The sequence below is a fragment of the Clytia hemisphaerica genome, unplaced genomic scaffold (genome assembly GCF_902728285.1).
Source record: "Clytia hemisphaerica strain Z4C2 unplaced genomic scaffold, Clytia hemisphaerica genome assembly, whole genome shotgun sequence".
Lineage (NCBI taxonomy): Eukaryota > Metazoa > Cnidaria > Hydrozoa > Leptothecata > Clytiidae > Clytia > Clytia hemisphaerica.
Genome location: NW_027104620.1, coordinates 84,203 through 96,031, shown reverse-complemented (window position 1 = coordinate 96,031; position 11,829 = coordinate 84,203). Strand labels below are relative to the sequence as shown.

Here is an 11,829-nt window from a genome sequence, read left to right as displayed (position 1 = left end):
TATTAGCTGCCATGGTAGCCACCATACACAATCACCATTGATTATCACCTCTTTTAATAAACAAATACCAAAGCTTTCAACAAGCGCTAGCTTTCTTTATTTTTCTCATGTTTTGAAGGTTTATTCCTAAAAGATTTCATTAAACTTTTCTTCTCTTTTTTCTCTGGTTTCTCTCCGGAGAGCCTTTCTTCTAAGCTTTTCTTTTTCATACGAGTTCCTTTGCGTGTTGATACTTTTTCAAAATTTCCAAGGGCGGCGAAGAATTTCTTATTGGCGGAACGACGGGCGGAATATAACCCTTCTTGAAGTTCACTCAGGTGATTTTTGTAACCGTCTGTGATCCACTGCGAAAAGAAAGAAAACAAGAAAATATAACCTTGTAAAAAACCATAACCATTTTTTCCAGAGTAAAAAATGAAAGAAAAAAAATGCAAATCCTACAAAGGAATTTTATGAAATATTTGCCGAACTTAAGTAGAGAATTTGTACATTTAAAATACATTTGCTGGAACAGGATAAAAAAAAGAGGAGTTTGAAGATTAAAGAATTTGCTGTTAAAATTCCAGATATCATCATTTTTTTACACACTGTATGGGCTATAACTGCTCACAAATTTTCTGTGTAAGCATGACCAGTTTTGCAGTCGACTAGTCCGCCATTTTGTTTCCTTATTTATCTTAGATTTTTTAACGTTCAAATATGAAAAGACATTCGAATCGCGCTGTTAAATCGCACGACAAGAATGGAAACAACATGGCGGATTATTTAACTCTACAACTGGATACGTTTGCTTTTATATGGGAGGCCCTATCCAGCCAAGTAGTTCGTGATCAGTGGTTAAGAAAACCAACCTGTACGTTATCTGCTTTCTTCGATTTGGGTTTCTTTCCCAATATGAAAATCCTTTGTTGTGATAATTTCAACGAATTGGAATAGATGGAGATATCACGTGATGAACCGTAAGCAGCGTGGATGAATACTTTCTCCTGAAAACAGAAAATTGTTGCGTAGCTCCAAAATTGTTCTATAGCCCATTTCACAGTCGCAAGGCGTAATGGGTAATCAGGACCACTGCGCGCTAATAACGACTTACTGTTGGTCCAAAGTTTTGAAAGATTTTGAAGATTTTTGCGTCCAGCCAACAGAAAGCCGTCATGGAGGCGCAATCAGTCCTGACTACCCATGATCCATTTTGACTGTGAAATGGCCTATGAAGAACATTGGATATTCCGTTTTATATCCATACAGGGGGGGGGGGTGGACGAACATTTTCAAGGGGTTCATCCGAAAAGAATTTCTAGGAGTTCTAAGGAAAATTTCCCATTTTTCCAAGTTGTAAAAGACTGCTTTTAGCTCGTACACCCTCATTTCAAGGTAACGTGGAAGAATTTTTCCAACATTTTCTTTTGCAAATTTTGTCATTTTCCAGGGGGTATTATTTACAACATTCTCAAGGATTTTTTTGGCTTGAAAAGGTTCGTAAAGCCCCTGTATGGATACTAAATAACACAGCAAATTTTCTAAGTCAAATTGAATGCAATACAATTTCACTTGAAAAATGTATAGTTATGTATAATACGCTTTGGTTATAATTTAAAATCATTTCTTGTTCACTTTTTCTAATTATCTAAAATCTTTTTCTAAAAATCTAAAAATTCAAGAGACAATTGGGTGGTTTGAGATGTTTTGCCTGTACATTCCTTCCATAGTCCTCAGCGAAACCTATCAATATTTTCCTATCTTCCAAAATCTAAATATGACAATTTAAAATTTCTAAAAATGGGTTCTTATACGGTTCTAGCGACAAAATTCTATTGTTTGCTTGCAAAAAGTAAAAAACTTGTAATTTGAATATCTTTGTAAAGAATTAGGCAAAAACGAAAGAATAACAGCATTTGATTGGCTGTGTTTTTAACCGTCATTAGGATCTGGGAAATTCAAACTCTCAGCCCAAACCATGCTAAATACTTCGCCATCAGCATATAAAATAAGAAATCATAGCATGGATCTCAAGGCTAGGTTAATACTTACAAATTTGCAAATATTTTTCAAGAATTCCAATTTGTGTTTTTGATAATCTTTAGAAACATTTTCTCCAAAAGAAACAATTCCAAATGGGAAATTATGAGCAGCCAACCACGACATAACTTGGTGCTTCTGAAATAGCAATCGACTGGAAACGTAAATGATGAGATAACCAAGCTCTTGCCAATGCCTAAGATAAAGAAAAAATTGCTCTTAGCAAGGGCTATGCATGAGTGTAATTAGCCTACAACAGTTGCCACAATAACATTGTTGAAGGACCGAACTGCCTGTCGAATAGCCGAACGCAAAAATGTTTGAAAAATCATTTTATCAAAAGAGTGTCATTACATTAATTTGACATTTGGATTTCTAAAATATTTTTTCTGGAATCTCCAAAAAATTTTTTTTTCTTGATAGAAACAAAATTATACTCTAATGTTATGTATGCTAAAAAGCTTTTCAAGCTTTCTTAAGCCTAAAATAAGATAAAATACATACATAAATAAAATCATTACCATCATGAAATTTTATAAAAAACAAGCTAGATACTGAATGGACCTACCTTATGATGAAAGTTAGATAGCAATGCGAGGAGAAAAATGAAAAAAAATCAGTCAGAAAATATAGCGTTTAGCGAAAATGCATAACGCAATAAATTCATCATTGATTGGCCATGTTTTGGGCATTCTTAATACGCATCTTTGAGCAAAATATCAGAAAAAACTAATGATAAAATCTTGAGAAAATACCAAAAAAACAATTTTTCCGGCATATTTCCGGCATTTTCGGCCGGAAAATAATGTTTTTTGAAAATCGGGATTCGTCACATTTTAGGTATTGTCATTTTGCATCATTGTGCAAAAAATCAGGAAAAATTATGAGTCAACATTGAGAAAAGCTATATTTTCTTATTTTGTTAAAGGGAATTTCCCCAAAATATCCGTTTTTTAAGGCGAATAAGAATTTTCCGGGAAAAACCACTTCAGACATTCTTTAGAGAATCTTGCCCTCCATCTTTGTACAAAAGATCAGAAAAAAGTAATGACAGGATTTTGCACAAAGTCCAAAAAACCCTATTTTTAGGCAGTTTTTGGCCCAAATTTGCCCAAATTTATTTTTTACGGACGGACGAACGGACGAACAGACAACGGTTAATTCATAGGACCTCCACCGGGGTACCCGGAGGTAGGTCCAAAAAGCAAACTGTTGATTAAGTATCTTTGAAAACTAAACCTGCAATAGTTTTATGTTTCTCGTGAAGAGTGCAGTCTAGTCTAACCTTACACCTTCTTTAATGTTAGGGGGTAAAAAGCAGGTAAGAAGATGGGCCCCTCCTTGAATTCAATTGAAATTTTGAGCCGAAGTACAGTTATTTTTCTAACACAACAAAAACGAAAATCTCGGAGCCTCTTAGACACCCGTCTTGCTGCCCCAGTGAGAATTTTTCCCAAAGTTGGGATGAAATCTTTTATCGAAATCACGGTGGGGATAGCAATTCCATTGTTTCAAAGTCCGAAAAAATCAGTGGAGATGGTTTTGGAGTACACTGTTTCCCCTTGAATTTCAACTGCGTTTTTCTTTTCCAGGTCGCAGTGGGGTTGAAATTGCAGGGTATTTTCCCACCGGAGACAAAGATTAGCCAAATTTACCAGTAAGGCGGGGGTCCCAGCGGGTCTGTGACACGGGGGTGTTCTTATAACATCCAAATTTTTTGACTAACCTGACAACGTCAACAGCACCTCCACGTATTTTGGGATCTACACCACGGATGGAATATGAAGCAAGGAAAGACCCATCAATACTGAACACAACAGCTTCTGTTTGTGGAGGTAAAACTGCCATGTTACATCCTACAGATGAGTGGTCTCCTCTGTTGAAAAGGAAAGATGTAAATAATATCGTTTCAATACTGTAATCGGATTATTGCGAGCTAACGCTCACCTTTTAAGGATTGGGGCATGAGAAGTTTTTTTCACGTTTGTGCGATGCAACATGCTCCATCCCAACAACCTGAAACGCTTTCTCGTGTCTCCACCCCATTTTTCTTTCTACCAATAAAAGGTAGAACTCACTTTTTTTCCCTGGGACAAATCAGCATGTCTTTTTGGATATTTCCCTCTTTTTTTGTCCCATGAAACAAAAAAAGAAACCATGGGACACGCTCTTTTTTTCTTGTGTTGCCGTGAAAAAAACTTCTCGTGTCCCCAAGCCTTTAGATGGAAATTATAATATGATGGATTGTTTTTTTTGCTATATTTAAATTTAAATCAAAACTCGCGAAATCATGTGAAATTGCTGACTCGCGTAAAAAAGTCCATGTGAAAACAAATCCACGCTAAATTTTCATAAGGTTAAAAAGTTGCTAATGAAAATGTATTTATTTAGGCACAATTTCAAAAATGGCGAGAATCTTGTATAAAATTGGGACGAGATGGAGTTTTTACAAGCTCTTATTTGATTTGGTTGGTCGTTAACCAGTAATAAAACAATTTTGTTACTTTTTCTAAAGAACGTGTCATTTTTATTACTTCAAATGACCAATTATCAAAGTATCTTATAAAAACTCCATCTCATCTGATGAAATTCTCAGACAAACCTGACGACCATCTTTACATTGTACACACCGCATTCGATATCACGTGATGGGAGCGTATACACAAGACGACCATTCGAATCAGTTGTATCTGTTCCGAAGTGTTTCCATTCGTTCAGTTGTGGCCGTCGTGAGTAATAAATATCAACCTGTGAAAGTTTTTGAATTATAAGAATGAATTTAAAAAGTACAATAACTGTTTCTTATGAAAGCATATGGAAGCATAGTCATTATAAAAACCCTGGTCTAGTAATGTATTGTTTTAGCTTTATGGTCAAATTTTCCTTTGTTGTGAATAAAAGGCAAGTTTCGATTTGCATACTTTTTGATCACGTTACAATTTTTGGGATTGGTTCATTTTCTAGTCACGTGATCAAAAAGTGAATATTACACTATATTATCATTAGGTGTAAGAAAAATTTGTGTAATTATGCTTACGTATTTCCACACCAATTCTAAAAACCTTCTCTCCTGTGGAGGAGGAGGTCCCCTAGCGAACCTTCAATTAACGCAAAATCTGTTCACGCAAAATTTTCCAATCCACGCATCCAAGCAACTTTTTTAAAATTTTCACGTATTCACACAAGTGAAAAAGCCCATTCACGCAAACCGCTGGGGGAGGGGGAGGGTGAAGAGAGAAGTCTATTCACCTTTTCTTCTTTGAGAGCAGCCATATCGACAGGACCATATGCAAATTTACCAGTGATGTAATGTTGCGCTCCTGACATTGAACAAACATCATTGGCACGGTGGTTTGGATTTAAATTCTAAGAAAAAAGAAGTTTTCAGCCAAGTTCGAGTTCCAACAAATGTATCCCCTCTATAGCGGACTTTAACTAATCATCTGTCCCCTCGAAAGAAGAGACCTTAACATAAAATACTTTTTTCAAAATTCCAGTTTGAGTTAACAAGACTTCTTGAAGCTGCGAAGAAATTTGAAGATTGATTGTACGGTCAGAGCCACCCTAACTTGAGCCTCTATAAAAACTAGAATGACTACTTAACCATGATATGGTCCATCTAAAAACTCAAATTGCCACGAGATATTTCCCCGATTTGTGAGTACGAAAAAAACGAGTCTATATGAGAGAAGATTTTACCTTGACTTTGAGTGCAGTTCGTTTATGAGTCCATTTTTCACAGGGTGGTAATTGAAGGTAATCTAATGCAATCGAACGATCAACTTCTAAACAATTGGATGGCGACTGGATGTGAGAGTAGATCTCTTGTAAAATCTGTATTTAAAACAAAAAGAGGAAAAATCAAGTTGGAAGTCTTTCAAATAAAAATAATAAAGACGTTTGGTCTGTAGAGTTAAAATTTTACTGAACCTCCTTAGAAGAAATTTATAGATATCCCGGGATAGGGGTTATGGGATAGGTCCGCATCGGGCGGACTCGTCCTTCTTTCTTTCTAGAAGAAGGAGTTTTAAACAAAAGAAATGCTGAGAAATTCATTTTTCAATTCTTCTTTTATCACGGCACGCCTCTTTCTATATCATAAAAACAAAAAAATTGGATAGGCTAATGAAAGCATAAAGACATAGTTTCCTGGGTGGTTCAAAACCCCCTATATAATCAACCCCCCCCCCCCCTAAAGGCCAAACCCCTTATATATAAATTTCTCAGACCCTCCCTTAATATAAACCGAGGTCTCACCCCTGGGATAAAATTTTAAATAATAAATTCATTTGGTTAAAAAGTTTGAACCCCCCCTATATAACCAAACCCCCCACTAAAGGCCAAACCCCCTATTAATAATTGAGGCTTTTTCGAGGGGTTGTCTGAGAATTTGAAGAATCCCCCTATATTTAGGGGGAGGAGAAACTATGAATGATAAAGTATGTAACCTACCTGCCACACAATAAACGTAACAATATCTTTAGATTCCCAATAACTATTATAACATAGTTGAATAAGTGTCGAAACAGGGAATTGTTGTAAACCTTCAGGCGAGTGAGTCATGTAATCAATACGTTTAGTACCCCACCAACTGGAATCTGTAATAAAGAAAATAAAGCTATGAACAACGCTAAATTCCGGGGGGCAAAATGAGTGTTGTGTATGTGCCAGCCACAAGGGTCCCTTTTTTAAACCCTTGAAAGTCTCTCGAAGGGGTACAAAAACCGATAAATTAGCAATTAACTCACTGAAAGGGTCCCTTTTTAAACCCTTGAAAGTCTCTCGAAGGGGTACAAAAAACGATAAATTAGCAATTAACTCACTGCAAGGGTCCCAAAATTACGAAATATAAAAAATCGACTCCCTCATTGGAAAAATAGTCTCTGAAAGGGTCGCAAAAACGAAAATTGACCCTTTGAAACACTGAAAAAACGTCGAAATTCAGTGTTTCAAAGGGTCAATTTTCGATTTTTGGCTCGGACATGCCCGTCACTACGCAAACCTAGAGAACCACACAGAACCACAAATCGCACTGCAGGGAACGTTGGCTTTTGTTATATAATTCGGCTTTATCTAGCCTGAATCGCAAACGTCTTATCAAAACCGCAGGTAGTATAAGAAGCACACATCCGTTGGTGTATTCTAGCAATCTAATTTTCATATAAACCGAGAGAGAGAGTAATCTTTAACACTAATGTTTTCTACGGAAGCATCCCGTAGTAGTAAGCTTTAAGCTATATTTTCTCTTGCTTAAGTTTGCCACTACTGGCAAAAACCAGGGTGTTGCCGTAGAAAACATTATTATGAAAATCATGAATTTGAATTTTAGTTGTGCTAATCCGTCCCACTATTAATCACAAAGTAGGAATTGTAACTTACAGAATGCCTTATCATTGTACGCTGATTTCCTTGCATTGCTTGAAACGCTTGTCGACGAAACTTTCCGATCAAGAAGAGCGTGCGACCGCAAGCTGTTCGAATCGGAAACATCAGGCTCATCATTTAGGTTCAGGTTAGGATCAAGGAAGAGTGATGAAGCATTATATTGGATGTCATCGTTAAACGGAAATGCGTTGCAACGGGGGACAGGTGCGGGTCGAACATTTGCGAAATTCTCGTCAATGATTGGTTCGATTCTTGAGGAGATTGGGTCGAATGAATGGAATAAATTGTAGAGTTGGCCGCACCGTGGTTGGCTGAAATCTAAATACAATGTTCTTTTTATAAGGATTTTGTAGGGTTTAAATGGTAATGATATAGTGTTACTACAAGGTTTTATAATTCTGTACTTGCCCCCCCCCGTGGCAAAATTTTTTCCGTGAGCGGCCCAAGCCCTGATTTAGCGGCCCAAGACCCGGGAAACTGTTATTGGTTGAATGTTTGAGGTAAACTCTACCAAATATTAAAAAAAATGGAATTTAGGACACGACTTTAAAATGCTCATGTAAATCTACCTTTATCAAGACTTGAAATTTTCTGCTTGAGAGCCACCATACCGATAGGTGAGCCTAGTGTAAACACACCATTAGTAGTGAATCGAAAATTCAGCGTTGACCGAAGAATACCACTATCGATTGAGATTTTGTCATCCTCTTCGTCAAATGTTGATGAGCTGCTCGAAATATCATCACGGTTAGAGTATTGGCAGAGAGCTTGGAAAACGAATAAGCCACCAACGCTATCACACAAGAAATACACCTAGACGCAGAATGATGAAAGAATATGAAATATTATAAGTCTGTGACCACAGTTGGAGGCGACCCGAAGGCTTCTCTTTCGATAGCTATCTACCCGAAGGTAGGGGAGGGCGCCACTCTTTCTTGCCACTTATGAAATATTATAGTAGGGTTAAACCCTCAGAATCCGTAGCATCTTTCATGGGACTCAACCGCATGTGATTGGTTCGAAAGTAAATTGATATTTTGAGAGTGGGTCCGCAAATTAGGCATAGCAAAAGTTTTTATGGCCAAAAATCTGACGTTGACCCTCTCAAAAAAGTCTCAAACTCTTATCTACTTTCGAACCAATCACATGCTGTTGCGTCCCACGAAAGGTGTTACGGATCCTAAAGGTTGCTATTATGTGTATAATCGTCAGCCGTGCAAAATTACTCGAATCTGATTGGTTTAGAGGAGTGCGATTAATCGTTAATTGCACTATTACCACTTTTTGCACTATTACCACTTTTTGCACTCTTCGGCGGGGGGACACTTTTGTCCCCTTATTCTTTTCTCTCCCAAAATGATTATTTACTGACGATTACCTCGGAATCGTATGTTTTGTCGTGCAATTAACGATTAATCACTCGTAACAAAGGAGAAAATACCGTAATTTGCACTCGTCCTTCGGACTTGTGCAAATTACTATTTTCTCCTTTGTTACTCGTGATTAATCGTTAATTGCACTCCAAACCATACGATTACTAGTACTAATTTCTATAAAGCTATAGTGCTCTATATTGAGATCAGAATTGCAATCTTAAGATGATGGCTTTTCTAGTTTTAACTATAGCAAAGTGTAGTAAACGTGTTTTTATAAAAGAACAAACTAGATAAGAAAATTAGGTTTCGATGGCCAAAATATCAAGAACATGTTAAGAAGGCTTTATAGACCCTAAAACACCCGATTTCTTAAGAAAATTGCACAGAAATACTCACAAGATGGCGAAAATAAGAACACTTTTACATTGCTAAGCTTCAAATTTAAAAGGCTAAGAACATCCGAATACTCACAAGATGGTGAAAATAAGAATACTTTAAGAACATTTCTAAGCTTCGAAACTTATAAAGTTAAGAACATCCGAAAACTTTCGAAAAATGTTGGACGCGTACCTCATGTCGATCTTCGTTCAGTATTCCTTGTAGTTGTTCGTATTTTTGGTTGATCATATCCACCAGACTGTTGCAAACCAATTGGAAGTCCGGATGATGGAACATCAAGAGAGGAATTGCACTGAAGGGAAATGTGTTCGATAGATTCTCAAAGTCATCCGTCTTCAACGGCCCTGAAAGATATAGGTAAGCAAGTAAAGTAACACTGTGACCGGATTCAGAAGCGACCCGAAGGCTTCTCTTTCGATAGCTATCTACCTGAAGGTAGGGGAGGGTGCCACTCTTTGTCCCTGGATTGCTCCACTTACCCTCGATCCTTCTCTAGATTGCTAAACATCGAGCTGAGAGGCGCCAATTACCATTTTTGTACTAAGTACGAAGTCTTTGGTATGACCCGAACAGGGTTTGAACCAACGACCTTGCGCACCGTAGTTAGATGCTCAAACACCGCACTACTGTCGCTAAATAAAAGATATAGACTTTTTTCATGTTTTGCCAGAGCTACGTAACTTGACTGAACTTGATGAAAATCAACCATTATTGATTGAAACTAACGTATGAATTTTTAGAGGTGATTGTTTACTTAAGTCAAATGTTTGCTCCATAAGGGCGGGCGGCTAGGAAACTGTAAAACCTCTAATAAAACAGGGAACAGTTAGAACAATTTCATAATAGATCAATTGAAACTTTAACAAAATGCTCAGAACAATTGTAACTTAAACAAAATGTTACGGTTGTTTTGCTTTAGCCAATCACCGCACTCTAAAGCCCATTTAATATCCACCCCAAACTTAGATGAAAAAGATCAAAGCAGTCCGTTGACCTGGGAATATTCTTTTACGGGCCACGGTCTCTAGAGTGCATACTTGCCAAGCGCGGAGTACCATAATCTACTCGGAGATTTAGCACACAACCTGAAAATTATGTTTATCCAACCAACGTTACATGAACGTTGAGTAAAACAACATTGTCTACCAAATGGGAAATTTCTCTTGAAATTCATAATATTTATGACGTAATGTTTTCTACGGAAAGACCCCGGTTTTCGCCAGTATGGCAATTTCTAAACAATTTTTGTCTAGTTCAAATTTTCTACTACTGGTTAATACCGGGGTTATTTTGTAGAAAACATTACGTCATGAATAATACATAACAATAAATAATGCTAACCTTTTCTTGATTCGACATTCAATTCCAACAGCTGTTTCATGATTCCTTTGGTGAGTGACATACATTCGATCACTTCAAAGAAAACTCTCTCACGTGCACCGGGGTAACACGTGTTGCATGTCTTCGTGAACAACCTTTCGAATGTTTGAAAATCACGCATGCGCGATTCAGTATCAATGACGTAATCGGACACTGAGCCTCCTTGGATGACAAAAACAAGAGTTTGAACACGTGCCTTGTAGATGAATTGGTTTTCGTGTGAAATATTGATTGTAGGAGAAACCACGATAGGTTCAGATGGTATCTGAAATGACAGAACAATATCTTACATTGGCGGGTTGACATCACAATATCCTATAATTAGCCATTTGATGTCTTCGAGATAAATCGAAGGAGACTGTATAAAGCAAAGTTGACATGTCTCCAAAATCACCGTCCACTTTGGTCGACGACGGTAAAAACACCAAAATACCGTCGTTTATTTACGTGAGCAAAGGCGAAAAGAAATTGGGTTTGCAAAGCCTTAAAATATTCTTAAAATGTTTCATAAATAGATCATCGAAGCCTTATGTTTTTACATAGTTTGTTCTTTTACGAAAAAAAAAAAACAGCACGTGTACATGGCTAAGCTATTCCGACTGCTTCAATTTACCTTGGGTCGAGTAACTCCTATAGGAGGTTCTCCATTGACTTGTTGGTGAATATTATTCTTCGTTAGTGTCGACGTGCTTGCGTGGTGTATAGGGGTGTCCGATGGGTCGTCGAAGTAATCTATTGTCCGAAAAACAACGATACAAGAAATAGTAGTAAGTAAGTTTGCAACAGCAGTTGGGCGGCAACCCGGATACACCTTTTCGACCGTAGTCGCGCGGTCAGGCGCGTCCCAGTTTAAAACTTAATTTACCACTCTAAACTCGATCCAATATTTTTTTCACACTTCTTTATATTGTCTTAAGGAACGAAAAAAAGACTGGGACGGTTTTAGGGTGGTAAAACGGATAAAAATGCCCGCGCGGCACTTGGCGGATACGGTTGAAAAGGTGTATACACTTTTGAGAGCTATTAGCCTATTCCATAGGATTTGTGCATCTGTTATTTTCTATTTTTAATTTAAAACGGAAAGATGCACAAATCTATGCAGATTTCCCTTCGAGAAAGACGTTGAAAAATTGATTTTCTGTCATCATATAGTTGACTTGAGAATTCATAAACTCTTTTTTAATTGTTTTTGTTTTTGTAAGACTCTCAATTCGCAAAAAAGTGTTCAACCAAACTACTTTTGGCTGATCTTTGGCTTATGTTTGTAAAA

At 37.2% G+C, this 11,829-nt stretch overlaps 1 protein-coding gene across 1 annotated transcript in view; it reads right to left on the bottom strand.

Moving 5' to 3' along the window:
- Nucleotides 1-11,829, bottom strand: part of LOC136824662 (protein retinal degeneration B-like) — a 29,898-nt gene continuing 18,069 nt past the window's right edge. The window contains exons 7-19 of the mRNA XM_067080653.1: nt 11,173-11,291; nt 10,521-10,824; nt 9,351-9,523; nt 7,974-8,217; nt 7,399-7,722; nt 6,472-6,617; nt 5,719-5,853; nt 5,269-5,385; nt 4,622-4,767; nt 3,746-3,895; nt 2,032-2,215; nt 852-986; nt 1-344 (exon numbers count right to left, since the gene is read on the bottom strand). Coding sequence (XP_066936754.1) covers nt 87-344; nt 852-986; nt 2,032-2,215; nt 3,746-3,895; nt 4,622-4,767; nt 5,269-5,385; nt 5,719-5,853; nt 6,472-6,617; nt 7,399-7,722; nt 7,974-8,217; nt 9,351-9,523; nt 10,521-10,824; nt 11,173-11,291 — 2,435 coding nt within the window. The 3' untranslated portion in view covers nt 1-86. The remainder of the gene's footprint in view (nt 345-851; nt 987-2,031; nt 2,216-3,745; nt 3,896-4,621; nt 4,768-5,268; nt 5,386-5,718; nt 5,854-6,471; nt 6,618-7,398; nt 7,723-7,973; nt 8,218-9,350; nt 9,524-10,520; nt 10,825-11,172; nt 11,292-11,829) is intronic.